We start from the raw sequence: 18,188 nt of genomic DNA on the forward strand, positions 1-18,188 counted from the left end.
GTGTGCGCGCGTAAAAAAAACACGTACAGACTGGTCTCATCCTCTCATGATCCGACCTAGCAAAAATATCCAAGGCAAGCGTGGTTATCTCGCTAATATGGTTAGGCGAATCGCCGCGAGAGAAATTCTTGTTATATCGAATAATGCAATACACGAAACAAAATTTTGTTTCGTGTTCCGCGTACGTACGTACATCGCTTGGGTGTGTGGTTACAAGTCGCCCTAGCAGCCAAAAAGCAGCAATTAATTATAGATAAAGCGCCGCTAAATTTGTGCTCCTACATAAGTATCAAGAGTCCAAAATAGAAATTGTCTATTATGGACTCTTGATAAGTATGCATCGTATGCCTGCCTCCTATTTGGGATCGCTTACCTCTGTGCAAGAGCGTTATAGTCGAAACTAACAGTTGAACCAGATTCGACCGCCATTTCAGCATTGAAATATTGGAAAGTTCGTTAGATTTCGTTGTAGATATCGCGTGATAAAGATCGCAGCATTAAAGTGCAAATCCGCCAAAAAAGCACATGGCCGTTCGAAGGGCATTTTGCGTGCTACAAGAGCCTACAATAATCGACGGTCTAAATTGAAGCGCCTCTGCATGTTTTGTTTTCGCGTGACTGGAATACAATCGATGACGAATTTCCAAATATAGCTGCTTTCGCTCATTATAATCCGCTGTCGCTACAACTACGTTAGTACACGATACACGCTATGCAGGTTAGTAGGCCTACCACGCAGTGGGTATCTCCATATGGAGCCTGCAATATATTAGCCGTGGCCTATTGTGGAATGCTCTGTTCCGGCGAAAATATACTATACGTAAAACTATCAATTCAATATACAATCAACATACTACTTTTCACTGGAAAGTGGCAATCGCGAACATTTTTATTTTTTGCGCCTGAAGAAGCAGCTTATACGGCAGGCAGGCAGGACAAAGACTGCATGTCAGCGCTGTCGTGCATATTTTTATTATTTATTTTTCGTTTTTAGCTCAAGAAAATTACAAAAATATACGTTTCCTGTAATCACGTTATACAGTTCTATTTTGTTGTGTATGCGCACGTTTTGACTTTGTATATATTGAGATGCGCTATATTTGTTATTTCCCCTGGAATTCCATAATTTCCGTTGACGTATGAGCGAAACGAAACACGGGACGCGCATTACCTACAAATGATGCCGACATTCTATACATTCATATATAAAGCCATATCCAGTAAGAGTTTAATCAATAATATCAGGAGCGATGGGAAAGAAATGTTGGTTTTTATTCACTCCTGATAATATCAAGAGCATATAAACCAAAAAAAATACCTAAATCAATAAAAGGTTTATCCGCTCTTGATAATATCAGGAGTGAATAATAATAGATTATCTATCTATAAGATAAGATTATAGATAATCTATTATTATTCACTAGCTCCTGATAATATGTGTAAGTATGAAACACTCAAGTAGTTAACCATCTAAAATATTTCGGGGTTAAAATATTCATAATGTAAATAGCGTGACGATGAACTCAAACGACTAAAACTAATCGTGATGTTTGCTGACTTTCAGAGATAAAGAAATCCTTTAGAAAGAAACTCCTAGAGATACACCGTTAGTCGTATTGACTATTAGTTACAGTCAGTTAACTGAACCCTGCCTCCCTCCTACGTTACAGTCATTATTACGTGTGTTCACTGTAAATGCTTTACAACGTATCAATCGCACGGTTCAATCGCATATAAGTATAGAAAATGTCAAAGCTTGCTACGCTGTAGCTCTAGAACTATAGGGCTAGCTACGCTGCAGTTATCTTGGCTGCTGCCGGACAGACGTTGATAGGTAATTTGACGACCCGTTATCAGATGCTCACAGGTTATCTATCACCTTCTTTTTCTATCACATTCTATCACATTTACATTCTTTTACATCACATTGCTTCCATTTTGTTCTTATTTCGCATCTCGAAACCGTTGCATGACCGGTAACTCAACTCGTCTGCTATCGGCGTGTGTAACCGGGACAGTTATATAACGCACTGACAAACAAGACGCTGTTAATGCGGGGACCCATGCTGACTCGTGAGATGCTCCCCGGCTACCTTCGACCGTATCCGACGCGTCGATGGCGCATATGTCGTCCCCGTCAGCTCGCGCTGCACGCGCATGAATCGCTCGGCAGTATACGAGACAAATCCGATTAGATATCGCCGGAAACAGTTACGCCCCCCCCCCTCCCGACTAAGACCGATGCTTCCGTGGTACCCACAGAAATAATACACTAGTGTCTCTGTATATTTCTATGGTTGCACCCGCAGTTTACGTCGCCGTCATCGTCATCTGACGCAGCAGCGGTCGTGCGTCCGCGACGTCGTGGCGGTAGGCTGTCGTGTCGAGGCCATGCTGATGGTGACGTCTGCAGGTAATATTATCAGGGGCCGTGTATTACAGTGGAAATAGCTTTTGGATATATCAGTATCACCACCTCACCCCACGCAAAGTATTCAGGAAATTTCATTGAGCGAACCTGCTAAACGTAATTGCCGTGTGAGTAAGTGAGAGATGTAGAGAAGTAGATGAAGATCATAGAGTAATTTTTGAACAAATTACACTAAATGTGAATGGCACAGTATGGATTTCGTTGTTTTACTCATAACGAGCACAAAAGGAAATTGCATAGAGGATATAATACTTCTCCGGGAATATTCTGCAACTACCCGTTTATTATATACGTACTCTGATAACATGTATATGCAAAACAGAATATACGATACATGCCAGGTAGATGGTATCAAGAGCACATAAACGGCTCGAGAGCACATAGTTTATCTGCTATTGATGCTATTATTAGTACCTTTAGTTTACTTACCTTTACTTACCTATACCTTACTTACCTTTACTTTAGTTTACCTACCTTTAGTTACTGTTGAACCCATGCATCTAAGATCATTTCAAGAAATCATATTTTTCCTATTTATGTTGTAAATACGTTGGCACGTTTGAACCCGCTTGGCTAGTTCTTCTTGGTGTTCGTGGTTGTCATCTCCTTCTTCTTCTTCGTCGTCGTCGGCGACATTATCATCATCATCGTCGTCTTCTTCTTCTTCTTCTTCTTCTTCTTCTTCTTCTTCTTCTTCTTCTTCTTCTTCTTCTTCTTCTTCTTCTTCTTCTTCTTCTTCTTCTTCTTCTTCTTCTTCTTCTTCTTCTTCTTTCTTCTTCTTCTTCTTCTTTCTTTTTCTTCTTCTTCTTACTCTTCTTCTTCTTTTTCTTTTTCTTTTTTGCCACCTTCTTCGTCATCGTCATCGTCTTCTTCATCTTCTTTTTCTTCTTTTTGCACCGACTAGCGGTAAGGTAGAGCGTCGGTTGTGTGAGAAGAGGCGGCGTGACCGGCTGACCGCTTACATCAACGAACTAGCGACCGTCAACCCGCTCGTGGGTGGTATCCGGCATGCCTTCGACAAATCAGCCATTTTGAGACTATCCGTAAACTACATGAAGATGTGGGTCGGTGAGTGTGCACTATGAAATTATAACAATATTTCTAAACAAATAAGTTAATAAATGAACAAAGAAATCTCAAATGTAGCTTTTAATGAATATGTGAACAATCTGAGGTGAATGTTTATAAAAAAAAAGAGGGTTAGTACCAGGTGAAATATGAGTAACCATAAAAAATTAAAATTGCTTTGGCATAGCAGGTGAAACGCACGCTCAGATTAGCTAACCTCGAAGACGATACATGTAAATTTGTCTATCATGTATTATCATGTATTTTCATGAATAACCTTCAGATCTGGCGAAACCTCTTTATCGTAAAGGGAATGCGTGGCCGAATGTGATCGGCGGTCTTGACAGACAGGATATGCTTTGTCAGATTTTCAATGTAAGTAAACAGTAATGACAGTGGGGCTTCCCTGTTTGCAGCAGGGGGTTAGAGAAGAGGATTTTTCATGTCACCGCATGTGGGGCATCAGATACGATACGCTATGGCGATCGCATGTTGATATATATATACATCTGGGCCGGATTTAGACATGGTCAGGCCCAAAGCTGTCGGAAGCTGTTAGAGGTCCTATTTGGCTATTTGGCCCCTATTGGGTTTAATTCGGTAATGTTAATTATTGTTAATTAGGTTTTATTATTTAGGTTAAGCCATTACTTAAATATGGTAAATACAAATGGGCGCATGCGAAGACCGTTTTGTCGCCCACATGTTTCTGTGGCTAGGTAGGATACTCCCGTTAGAATAACGGAATATAGGCGCGATGTATCAAATTATCTTTCCTTACGAGGGCAACCATATTAAGCTTGCATTATATAGGTACGGTTCTTCAACTATAGTTAATAATAACATTTTACCAGTACAGCAGTCTTGCGCGCTTGCATCAGTATATATGTCTAACTGCAGACACTATTGTTATCGCAGTCATTCATTTCTATTTTAGAAATCACATAGTATACATTTATATAAAAATCCTACGAGGATTTGATTGGTTGGATTGATTCGTTTGAATAGTTGCTATAATGGATGAGCTGAGAAATGAGTTAGTTGTATGGGACACTATAGGACATACATCATGTCAGCAGTACAGGATGGCGTTGTTGCAATACACAGACAATAGCTATGTTGTAGCATTGTGAACCGGCACTGTACACGCGGGGTTGTTAATCCCAGTTATATAACATATAGTTGGTAGAGTCGCCCCGTGATTTTTGCCTATTGCTGTTTGCATCTCCGAGATACTCATTGTGTTATTACCACTAGTGATTTGGCACGAACATCGTATGGATTATAGACGTTATTCCTCTCAGACCATTCAGCTCTGAAAAGTAGGTGGGCCAGCCGGGTTGTGTTTGCCGCCTAAATATTCCAAACCGCGACGGAAACGCAAAATTTGTTACGATTACAATTATGATTATACAATTACGATTATGATTACGATTACGAGAGCACTGGTGTATTATTGGTTAGTGCCCGGTTGCAAATTGGTACTACTATTGCAAATCCTCGTAAACGAAGGAGTGCCCACAACCGCAGTAAACTTAGGCTAGCTCAAACTGCTGCATAATAATATATAGCCGTTAGAAAATGACAAGTGAAATAGTATAGGTGTAAGTAACATTAATTAAACAAAATATATGACACATGCGAACTTCAAGAAATTAGTTCTTCGCTAAAGAAAGCGTTTGGAACTGTTTTACTAAACTGTTAAACTGTGTTTCCATACGTTTTTAAAATAATACGAGTTTATTAGAATAGTTCGTTCAAGGTGATAATGTCAAGGAAGCAAGTAGACGTGCACGCAAAAGATTTTTGCGATTGGAGTGAGTGTAGTAAATGTGGTGAGAAGTTTTTGTCAGATTTGGTTGCCTATCTGCCATAAACGCGACATTTTCGACAGCTCATCCGCGACGATACAGCTTGACAAAAACTGCAGATCGGTTATCGAAACAGGCTCTTGAGTGAATATTTTGGATTCTCTCGAAATTAAAATGTTTTAATGTTAATTGTATTGTTTATTACTATTTGAAATGAAACGCATACGGCAGGACCAATAATTGTTTTAAAAAGTTGTATATCTATAGACGTGTATTTCATACTAATGTTGTCACATACAAAATCGTTTTGCATATTGTCATATTAAATTAAATTAGTGCATGTTATTTAGGACCATTAGTTATATATTATATTATAATTGCTTGCTTGCTCTTGTTACTTATTACTTATTACATCAATTGTATTTTTTGTTTTACTGTTCCATATATATGTATATATGTATATATTTTGTTTGTACGTATACAGCCAAAAATGTTTAATTTAATTTAATTAGTGTACGTTATTTAGGACCATTAGAAATTAGTTATATATTATATTATAATTGCTTTCTTGTTCTTGTTACTTATTACATCAATTGTATTTTTTGTTCTAGATACTGTTCCATATATGTATGTATGTATATATTTTGTTTCCCTCTTATTTCCTATATTTAGTTTAATTGTACTTTTCCCTCAGACATGTTATTACCTATGGTAGTGGTTAACTCGAAAGCTTATTGCTACTTTGACCACTACGCACATTCACCTTAAAACTATCGATTTTATAATATTATTTATTTCTCTCCCTTTTTACTTCTATCTGAAATGATCTGTACAAATGAATAAAAAGTGCAAAATAAAATAAATCAGCATCAGCATTTAATACCTAAATACAAAAATTTACTTAATATTTACTATAATATTTAAAATATGATGGTATATACATATATACACACACACACACAGCCACACACACACACACACACATACACACACACACACACACACACACACACACACACACACACACACACACACACACACACACACACACACACACACACATATATATATATATATATAATTCGTTGCTCTCTCCGTTCTCGTTAGAGTTATGATATGGAGTGCTGTTCTCAATAGAACAAACGGCTCCATCCCTATTACGTCTCGGAGAAACGTTCGTGAACTTCTAAGGATTCCATCAGGTTTAAAACTACCGCTACACGCTAACGTAATGATAAGGAGAGGAAGTGTGTACGGAATGTGCGAAAATCCTGCTGACGTTGATGCGGCATGAAAGTGACGTCACTGTCATAGCATGATATCGCGGCGCAGGCTTACCTCAAAATTATTTTATGCGGTAATAACTGTATTAAATCTAGCGTTATATATATAGATTTATAATATATAGTATTATATATATATATATATATATTGGTACTGTGTGTGGGTGTGTGTGGCCGCGGGCTGTGTGTGTGTGTGGCGTGCTGCCTTGGTGTGTTGTGGCGTGCGCGGTGCCGTGTGGTTGTGTGCTACCGTTGTGTGGGCTGTGTGCGGCTGTGCGTTTGGGTGGTGCTATGCGAAGTGCTGCGTTGTGCCGGATCCCGTGTTTGCGTGTGCGTGTGGACCGATGCTCCACGTGGGTGTGGCGTGTGCGTGTGCGTGTGCGCGTCGTGGCGTGGTGCGTGTGCGTCGCCGTGCCTGCTGCTGACTGTGGTGATGTGTCTCTGGTGTCCGTGTCGTTGGTGGGCATGTGTTTGGTGTGTCGTGTGTGTGGTGTGTGTGATTGTGTGTGTGTGTTGTTGCATGTGTGGTGTTGTGTGTGCGGCGGTGTGGGTGTGTACTGAGACGGCTGTGTGTGGTGGTGGTGTGTGCATGTGCCGGTGGGTGTTGGTTGGTGTGTGTGGTGTGTTGTGGTGTGTGGGTGTGTGCTGGTTATGTGGTGTGTGTGTGGATGTGTGCATGCATGTGTGTGTGGTGTCGTGTGTGGTGCATGTTGCTGCGCGCGCGCGCGCGGGGCTGAGGGATCAGATCAACCACGATAGCTCCCCGCAATTGTCTCGACCGGGGGCTCCCCACCGAGCGCGAATGTGGTGATGTGTGTGTTGTGTGTCGATGCATGGCTGTGTTGTGGTCAGTGTAGTATAAGGTTTTCCGATGAAGATGCACCTGAAGAGCAATAAAGCGAAAAACGTTCGTGGCAGAATATGTTCCATCGGGTATTTTAATTATAAATATATATATATAAAATATATTATATATATAGTAATCTGGCGTGCATTAATTGTATTCATAATTCATATAATATTGTCTTACAAATTTCAATATGGTATTACAGGTTGATCTACTAGGGAATTCCATTTATAAAATACTGCACCCTGATGATGTCAACTGTTTCAAGCTTTTCATGCTGGTGTCGCGAGGTAAGTATATGTTTATAATGTACACCGATAAGAATGTCTTTTACTAACATATGAAGAATCATGGCATTATTTAATATTACTATACACTAATAACTACCAGTAAAATTTTTATATATATTGTATAAATTTGTTTCCGTATTCAACATTATTCCTCTTCAGTATTTTAACATTATTTTCATACTATTTCAGCCATTCGATCTTTGTGTATGATAAAACTATTAGTAACATGTCTGCAATAAAACATTATATAACATATTATATATATATCTATACATATATATATATATCAGGAGTAGATAATAGAGAATACCTATTATCTACTCCTGATATATATGTATATATATATATATACTATATAATGTTAATGTATGTATGTAGTGTATATCGTATGTAGTGTATTGTATGTATGTTATGTATGTAGTAGTATGTATGTATGTATGTATGTATGTATGTAGTCTGTATGTATGTATGTATGTATACTAATGAGTGTATTGTAGTTAGTATTATATGTATGTATGTATGCTATTATGTATATGATATGTATGTGATGATATGTGATCGTATGTATGTATGTATGTGTGTATGGATGTGGTGGGGGCTGTGTGTGTGTGTGTGGGCTGTGTGTGTGTGTGTGCTGATGTGTGTGATGTATGTATGTATGTATGTATGTATGTATGTATGCTTTATGTATGTATTGTATGTATGTATGTATGTATGGATGTATGTATGTATGTATGTATGATACTATATGTATGTATGTATGTATGTATGTAATGTATGTATTATGTATGATTACTGTATGTAAGCTTGTATGTATCTGTATGTATGTATTGTATGTATGTATGTTATGTATGATGTATGGTATGTATGTATGTATGTATGTATGTATGTATGGTATGTTATGTATGTATGTATGTTATGTATGTATGTATGTGTATGTATGTACTGTAATGATTATTATGATATGTATGTATTAGTATGTATGTATGTATGTATGTATTGTATGTATGTATGTATGGTATGTATGTATGTATGTATGTATGATATGTATGTATGTCACTGTATGTATGTATGTATGTATGTATGGTATGTAGTATGTATGTAAATAGTATGTATGTAATGATAGTAATGATAATGTATGTATATTATGTATGTATGTATGTATGTATGTTATGTATGGTATGTAATGATGTATGTAATGTATTGTCGTATGTATGTATTGTATGTATGTACTGTATCGTATCTATGTTATGTATGTATGTAAGTATGTATGCATGCCATGCATGTGCATGGCATGCGCATTGCAATGGTATGGTATGTTGTATGCATGCATGCATGTATGTATGTATATATATTGTAGAATAGTTTAATGCGTCATATTGCCTATGCACCCAGTTATCTTCGCGCCGCTAATACTGATGAGTAAAAAATAAATGTCCAGATAGCTCACCTGAGCTTCAAGCTCGGGCGGAGAGGCACGTATCTGTGAGGATGGCGCTGAAGTCCCACAAACCAGTGAATGCCTACTATCCCGTCAGCGTAGAGGGCCAGATGGCTGACGTCAGTGACAGACTCAACGCTCGTTAGTTTTATTTCTACTTATGTTATCGTCTCTTCTCTTCTCTGCGCTGCTCTTCTATCTTCTCTTCTCTGTCTCTCTCTCTTCTCTCTGCCTCTTCTCTTTTCTTCTTTCTCTCTTATCTTCTTCTCTTGTCTTCTCTTTGCTTCTCTTGCCTTCTCTTTTCTCTTCTCTTCTTGTGTTTTCTTTTCTTCTCTTTTCTCCTCTCATCTTATCTTCTCTTCTCTTCTCTTTCTCTTCTTCTTCTCTTCTCTTCTCTTCTCTTACTCTTCTTCTTCTCTTCTCTTCTTTCTCTTCTCTTCTCTTCTCTTCTCTTCTCTTCTCTTCTTCTCTTCTCTTCTCTTCTCTTCTCTTCTCTTCTCTTCTCTTCTCTTCTCTTCTCTTCTTCTTCTCTTCATCTTCTTCTTCTCTTCTCTCTCTTCTCTTTTCTCTGTCTCTCTCTCTTCTCTTCTCTTTCTCTTCTCTTCTCTTCTTCTCTTCTTCTCTCTTCTCTTCTTCTCTTCTCTGTTCTCTTCTCTTCTCTTACTCTTTCTCTTCTCTTCTCTTCTCTTCTTCCTCTTCCTTTCATTCTTTTCTTCTCTTCTCTTCTCTTCTCTTCTCTTTTCTCTTTCTCTTCTCTTCTCTTCTCTTCTCTTCTCTCTCTTCTTCTCTTCTCTTCTCTTCTCTCTTTCCTCTTCTCTTCTCTTTCTCTTCTTCTTCTCTTCTCTTCTCTTCTCTTCTCTTCTCTTCTCTTCTCTTCTCTTCTCTTCTCCTCTCCTCTCCTCTCCTCTCCTCTCCTCTCCTCTCTTCTCTTCTCTTCTCTTCTCTTCTCTTCTCTTCTCTTCTCTTCTCTTCTCTTCTCTTCTCTTCTCTTCTCTTCTCTTCTCTTCTCTACTCGTCTCTTTTCGTCTCATCTCGTCTCGTCTCGTCTCTCCTCTTCTCTTCCTTTTCTCTCTGTATTCTCTAATATGCCTTGTCTAATCTGTGAAGGTCGGCGCGGCCTAGAAGTCAGCCGGTAGAACTAGTCGCCTTCATAGAAATCTCAATCGAAAAAACGCCTCATTACTGTGGAAATCTTCGAAGTGTTTCTTAGTCTGTTGTTTTTATTATACATTTTTTATTCCGAGTTTTTGTTTTGGCGCTGTTCGAGTTCCGTCTGTGAATTCCATCGTTTCCTTCTTAAATGCCGAGACTCCGTTTAACCGTTCCATTTCATGCTATTTGCAGTTGATAGAAACAGACATGGCGTATTCATGTCCGCCTTCGTTTCACCGCAACATAACGATGCGATACCGGTGGGACTGCGCTTTCCGCTTGCCGAAAACCAATACAGGACCAAGCATCACTTAGATGGTCGCGTAATCGACATCGATTCACAGTAAGTGCATCACGCATCTTTGCAGGACCACTATGTAAATAAGCGCTGCCTTTCGATCGTCGAACTTCGGTATTATCCGGCGCGTATTTTACTTCTGCACATATCGTTACGGCAATGCATGCATGGATAATTATGCTTAAACAATTAGGTACGCACAAAAATCAATTCATCTGCTCGAAATGCGACGTCTTAAAGTGATTACGTCACCGTAAATAGTAAAAAATAAAAAATATATATAAGTAATTCTGTTTACTTTTTATGGTTAAATTGCTGCATTATACTCCTTATTTTACTATAATATTATTGTTCGATGTGAACATACACTCGTGACGCATACATAGCCCATGCATAGCAAGCAATTAATGTTAGGAACACTAATATCAAATCGTCCAGGTTTTTTGGATTTTTAACTAGTTGAGAAACAATATTATCAGGTAAGAATTTGACGATACGTTTAGTCCCGTTAGTTCTTACTTTTAATGTAAAAAAATGGCAACAACATTTTCACTAATTTGACCATAGAAAATTCGTCACGTAGTCAATTTAATGCTTCTGGGCATGAACTTTAGTTTTTTTAGCACGCACCGGAAGCAATATCACGTTTTTTTCTGTCGGTACGCATCTATCATCGTCGATTTTGGAAACTCCATACGTTTTTACATTGTCGAGCAAGCCACATCTGCGCAATCAATGCTGCGTGATGCCCGCTTGAATTACGGCAAGGTTTCGTTTAAGTTTCCTTGCATGTTTTTTTCTTATAGTCGATATACAAATGATGACAATCCCGGTCACTGTGCTCATCACAAGTGAACAAGTAGAAAAAATATCGAGCTGAATCGAGTCTTCAGACAATCACTCAGATGCGCCTACGTATAACTTCGTGTTACCTTGAACGTGGCGCTGTATTCGAAATGGAATGGCGAGTCTGAGACGTGTGGCGATACTTTGTTGCAGGGCGGCGCTACTGACGGGGTTTATGCCAAGTTACCTTCGTGGCTACACGCCGTACGAAAGAACTATATTAATGGAGGATCTACCTTTCATCGGAATCCAGCATAAACTTAGTAAGCACGTGTGTGGAAGGGCGGCACGTGGGTTCGAGAAAATTATTACTCAATACCGTTGAGCTATAAAATCAGCGGTGAACATTGAAATTGAAACTCAGTAAGCACGATGATAGCCAAATATATCGCGCAATTGCGTTCCATACTACGCAATCCAATAACCCAGCCTCCTCCCATGAAGCCTACGATTAACGAAATCTGACTGTAGTTTTCAGCATAAAAGAAACCAAGTCGATGTGGAGGATGATGACTGCTAATGGGCAGATAGTCTACTCCCATAGTCAGTCGTGGTTAATCAACCACACGTGGAAAGAAGCACCTGACTACATCATCAGCATAAACACGATTATGGAGTACGTATATTTATAACAATGTCATTAATTTATAATTATTAACGACATGCGAGTGTTTGTGCGTGCGCGCGTACGTGCTTGTGCGTGCGTGCGTACGGACGTGTTTGCCTGTTTTTGCGTGCAGTCGTATGCGTGTTTATCCGTGTTTGTGTACGCGCTACTGAAATCGATAGCACTAGCATTACGTACAGTTGTGCGCAGAGCAATTACCTAGTAGTAGTAGTCGACGCTCACTTTAAGACGCAATAGTCAGCGTTACCGAGCTCATATACGTGCGGGTGCTCTGTTATAAGTGTCTCGGTGAGAGTGCCTTGCATATATAATGCTAGAAATGATTTTCGTATGAGTTCGATCTACGGCGAGTAGATTTAATGCTATATTTCTTCGGATTATTTGCGTATAGGAATTAATACGACGATAGGCAGCAGACACTATGTGCTAATAATATTACAGTTACGAGGTATATTACGAACAGGTGATGTAATGGCGGTCTGTTCCCCTGTGATAACGCTGGGAACACAGCAAACATTCGGAAATATTGCGACAGTAGTTGACACTATGCTCGCAATGATAAGAGCAGTTTAGCGGAACCCTACATGCGTATACTCTAGTTATGATTCAGCCAATGCGTGAAATCGACACAGTAAGCCATGGTAAAACGAACACAGAAGTGATAGCATATATAGTATATAGTGGTAATACATACAGTCAACTCGCCCAATACCGACTACTCTCGGGATCGTCTATTTAGTTCGGGTTTCTGTGATGTTCGGTTTTTAGGAGGCATCTTACATGTGTGTGTGAGGGGAGGGGTGGTTGTACTTGAAAAACCGCCCGGTTTAACGTGAGATTCGGTTTTGAGGGTGTTCCTAATTTGGAGAGTTAGGGTGACTATACAACTATACAATGATGACAGTGTTATAGGAAGTGTTATAGGGAGAAGTAATAGTGAAGTGATACATAATATTATAAAAGTGGTAGAAATTTAGAAGAACTAGGCGAAATTTCCTAACAGAGCGTCATTTCTCATTTAACGGCATCAGTGCTTTCGTGAGTACATATGCGTACTATATAGCTGGCGGCCGCCAAGCGATGTACTAACGATCCCTTGTTCATTAGCGCAATGTAATGAAAGCAACATCTATTTGTTTAATTGTGCATGGTCCGTGAGAATCACGCGTATATATTAGCGTCAGGTGCAGGTGGGGATATACTAGCCCTACTTGTTATATGATATTAAGAAAGAAAAGTAGTATCCGCCCTTGTTATAATGAACATATCTATGCGATGCATGTTATGTACGTAATGTAGCCACAGCACATTGTACATAGTAGTACCTACATTGTAGAAATATATTCATGATATTATTGAAAATGGCGAGTTCGTCTCAAAGACACGACATCGGAACTTTGGTCTTTGAATTCGGTTTCTTGTGTATGCTACTTTACTTTACTTATTATTTAATTTCTATTTATTATCACTCACATTATTTTGCATACTTTTTTTTCATTTTTTTCATTTCTGGATATGCGGGTTTATATGCATAATTCTTTTTACCGTACGATCTAGAGAGAACCGAGGGAAGTTGCTACACGATATATTCGTCAGGATGGTAACTCGCCAAAAGCTGCCCGCCGTGTCCGAATCAGTGAGGCGGGAAGTCGAGAAGTATCTGCCTGTGTCCCAAAAGTTTCCGTGCGGCTACGATGGTATTCAACAATTACTAAAACTCAAGTACGATGTCGATTTACCCGAGTTTCCGCTACCAAAATCAGCCGACGCACCTAAGACACCAAGAGGACTTGTGTGGCCCGAGTGATGTATACGGGTGTATCTATATTAATGGCTGATATGTGAATGTGGACGTCTCATCACCAATGGTATCTATTAGACTGGTGAGCTGTGTATTCTCGGTGATTAATTAAAATCTGCGTTAGTGTTGCGAATTCTTACATCGAAACAAAGTTAACAGATGTTTATTATGGTCCAAGATTTATTTCTGTTTGAAAACCGGCAGCGGAACCAACGCATCTTGGTTTGAGGGCACAGCGTTGTGTCTTTTTGAATGTGACCGCCATTGCCCATGTAAAATACCTACGCGTCTTCTGGTGGCGGAGTTAACAACCCCCTTGCCCCCGCGCTAGCTACGGCCCCTAAAAACAATGTGAAATTTGATGACGATGTCGAAATCTTTTCTTATAAGGATGGAGGAGTGGTAAGTTAACTGTTTAGTAAAACTAGGTTTATCACGTGATGAGGTTGTAGCACGTACTTCCTCCTTCTAAACGCATCTACGTTCCTCATTTAATCCGTCCAATCCTGAATCTACAGATAGAATTACGTTTCACTCGCGTACCCCTGTCTGGATTTGCTAGTTGATGTAGCCTTTTCATTCTGGCTTCGCAATAATTAGTTTTGTATATGGCCTTCCACTAGTGCCACTTCGGAAACTGCGTTAGTTATTCCAGCGACAAAGGTCCTCGTCTGCCATAGGTAAAGCAATAAGCTGTTATACACATAATCTTTGGCGAGGCATGTCAAACGAGAAACTAGCCTCGACAGATCATGTAAGAATCCGTCTGAATGAGATCGAGAGCTTTATATAGAATGGGTGCGTCATCTGATTCGAGAGTTTCCGTATCTTGATGACTGCTATATTCACATTAGTCCAGCTGTGTTGACGCACGTTAGCGTATCTCAATTGTTATGAGACTCATTGCGTATCTAAATCGCTTTTATTCGTTTTTATGGTAACAACAGCCATATAAGAGAGTGAGATGTAAAAACACACTGAAATCGATAAAGACATGGACGAATAATTAAATACGGTGTTTCCTTAATTATAAATTTATAAATGCGAGCTTTCATGATAGGGCTCTTCGTCGTGTCTCAATGATTATATATATATATATCAAGAGTGGATAATAGAGATCTCTATTATCCACTCTTGATATATATATATGTATATATTATATATTCCACTTATACTCATCTGTTTGTGGATATGAAAGCATTTAGGCCCATTACTGAGAATGTTATAGGAATCATGCCGTATAAGAGGCCTATTACTATAAATATGTGGAACAAGGGTTAGAACGGCATAACTCACACAACTCAACTACAAAGCTTCAATTTATCAAAGTGAAATCATACAGTGGTATCAGAGACGTAGATCGTCATATTGCCTGCAAGCTAAAACGCAACCATACCAGAGACGGGAAACTTACAACAAGTCTGGGGACTCCATATATATATATAATATGGTGTCAGGACAAATACCCCCCGGACAATCACCCCCCGGACAATTACCCCCCGACATTACCCCCATGCATTTACCCCCCATGCCATTCACCCCCGCACAATTACCCCCCGGACATTTACCCCCCGGACATATTACCCCCGGACAATCACCCCCCGCGACATTTACCCCCCGGACACATTACCCCCGGACGATTACCCCCCGGACATTTACCCCCTGACAATTACCCCCGGAAATTTACCCCCGGACATTTACCCCCGGACAATCACCCCCGCCGACATTTACCTCGAGACAATTACCCCCCGGACATTTACCCTCCGGACAATTACCCCCGGACATTTACTCACTTGTGTTATATTATTCATTGTTTGAACAGTGATACATGCAGGAGGTCGGAGGAGGAGGCGAAGGAAGGTGGTGGAGGAGAGAGGGGGGAGAAGGTGAAAGTAAGTGGTGGAGGCAGGAGGAGAGGAGGTTGGAGGAGGAGGAGGAGGGAGAAGAGGAGGATGAGAGAAAGGGATGGAGGAGGAAGGACGGGCGAGACCTGGGGAGGAAGTGTGGCGGCGGTAGGAGGAGGGGAGAAGGTGTGAGGAAGAGAGAGGGAGAGAGTTAGCGGAAAGGGGCCAGGTGGTGGAGGGTGGCAGGGGGAAGAAGTGGTGGCAGGAGGGAGGAGAGGATGGAGAAAGAGGTGGAGGAGGAGAGGGGGAGAACATGAGGGAGAAGGTGGTGGAGGGGAGGGAGAGGAAGGCAGCGAGGAGGAGGTGGAGGAGGGAGGAGGAAGAGGAGGAGAGGCAGGGGAGGAGGAGGGTTGAGAACGTGGGAGAGGTGGTGGAGGAGGAGGGGGGAGAAGGCTGGAGAGGAGGAGGAGGAGGATGGTGAGGAGGGGCGAAAGGTAGCGCTGAGGCCACGGTGGTAGAGGAGGAAGGGAGAGCGTGTGGAGAGGAGAGGAGGAGAAGGTCGGAGGAGGAGGGAAAGAGGAGGAGGGAGGGAAATGGATAGGTAGAGGAGGTAGAGCGCCCTCTCTACTTACCTCCTTCCCCCACTCTCTCTCCATCTCCTCTCCTCTCCTTTCCTCCATTCCTCCTCACATAACAGCCTGTTTATTTGTATTTTATACAAAATTGGGATACCCATTAGGTTAACCGTTGTGCAGTTTTATTTCGTATTAATGCGGAACACCAATTCGATGTCCGCGTCTAGCCTATGCCGCGGGCCATATATTTGTCGCTCTATAGTGTCAATGCGAGCTGTCGCGCTCGAATCACCAGAAGGAATCTGCTTCAGTAGTTGAGTTAGAAGGCCCCTGCACGTTACTGAGCAGAGCATCTTAGTAATAATATCAGAACAGTGACAGAAACGGTTTGTTATTGCTCCAACCAAATAACGGATAAGAATCCCTATATATATGGGTATGGTCTCTTTCTCAGCCATAAGCATGCATATGGATTTTCAGTTTTGGGTAACCTCTTGTATATGTTCAGTTGTTTGATGAAATATCGAATGTTATTCGTGATTACATTGCTGTACGCTGCCATTGTTCGTCATTGCATGTGTTGTTGGCTTCGTTGACAATTTGATCGCGTTGTGATGTTTATATTTATATACAAATATAATAAGTAATAAGTGTCGAACAGTTGCCCTGCACAGTTAATATGTTCACAGATTTGAGCATGTATTTTATAAATCCGTCTGCTGAGAACATTTGGTAGGACAGCCGGGTTAGATAGCTCATGGACGTTTCAAATAATAGCGGTTTCTCAATATAATTATAAATTACGCGATTATGGCGAAATCGCGTTGTTTCCACAAATAATATTCGGAAATGGCAGTTCTCGCTTCCCGGCACCATTATGCTGATACGATGCGCGAGCACATAATCAGACAGTGTATATAGAACAATAATAGTATCAGGAAATAACTCAGACAAGTTCGGCGCGATACTAACGGCCGCGACGTGGTGTGACATCCATGGTTATATGATGGATTTCGTCCGTTGCCCGATGCTCGGACATGCATTAACTACTGCGATGCCTAAGTATTTCACTCGTGTAGAAACAGGTTTTACACTCGTGATTGTATAGAGTTGGATGACGCAGGTACTACAGTGCTGCCTGTAGTCCGGCCAAAAGCACCGTCGGCCTTACGGTGGTTTACTGAACTAATGTAAGCTGGCACCTAGCTGCATAGTAAGCTGTAGTCTAATGCTAACCGATACTGCGGCGCTGAGGTCTTGTTGCAGTGATTATACGGCAAATGTCAGAAACGGGAGAGAGAAAATCAATTTAAAACATGTAATGCCGAGCGAAATCATGAAATAATTATGGATGTAAGTAACGTGCGTACTTTCTTGTTTCAAATAAACTGCATAAATTTATATTACCATTAATTGCCCAATTTTTAGGTGCAGATTATTTTACTTGTAAATAGTACCTGTATATATGTATATCTGTTTATTGTATATCTGTTGTCTATGACGTAATGTATCAATATGTTGATAGGTGTAGTAATGAAGGTGATTATGGACACGTATAACAGTTTATATACTGATGATTAGACAGATCTCCAGGATGGTAATGAGAAGTGGAATGCAGAGAGCAATTGAAGCAATGGTATGACTCGGATGGTATGGTGGAGGATCAGATGGATGATGGATGCGATGGATGAATTGATGGGATGGATGTATGGCAGGGCCATGGGTGATGGTGTGGATGGATGGATGGATGAATGATGGATGGGATGCAATGGATGGACATGGATAGGATGTAATTAGTGATGGATGGATGGAATGGCATGGATAGATGGTGGCTATGGAATGGAATGGGATGGTGATGCGATGGATGCATCTC

At 40.4% G+C, this 18,188-nt stretch overlaps 1 protein-coding gene across 1 annotated transcript; it reads left to right on the forward strand.

Moving 5' to 3' along the window:
* The first annotated feature begins 7,633 nt into the window (after positions 1-7,633).
* Positions 7,634-14,282, forward strand: LOC106811968. The gene is made up of 6 exons (XM_014815711.1): positions 7,634-7,730; positions 9,172-9,312; positions 10,516-10,666; positions 11,621-11,730; positions 11,939-12,083; positions 13,653-14,282. The coding sequence occupies exons 1-6, from the start codon at positions 7,634-7,636 to the stop codon at positions 13,900-13,902; spliced, it is 894 nt and encodes a 297-aa protein (XP_014671197.1). The 3' UTR covers positions 13,903-14,282.
* Positions 14,283-18,188: the final 3,906 nt, after the last annotated feature.

This window comes from Priapulus caudatus, unplaced genomic scaffold (assembly GCF_000485595.1).
Source record: "Priapulus caudatus unplaced genomic scaffold, Priapulus_caudatus-5.0.1 Scaffold596, whole genome shotgun sequence".
Classification (NCBI taxonomy): domain Eukaryota; kingdom Metazoa; phylum Priapulida; class Priapulimorpha; order Priapulimorphida; family Priapulidae; genus Priapulus; species Priapulus caudatus.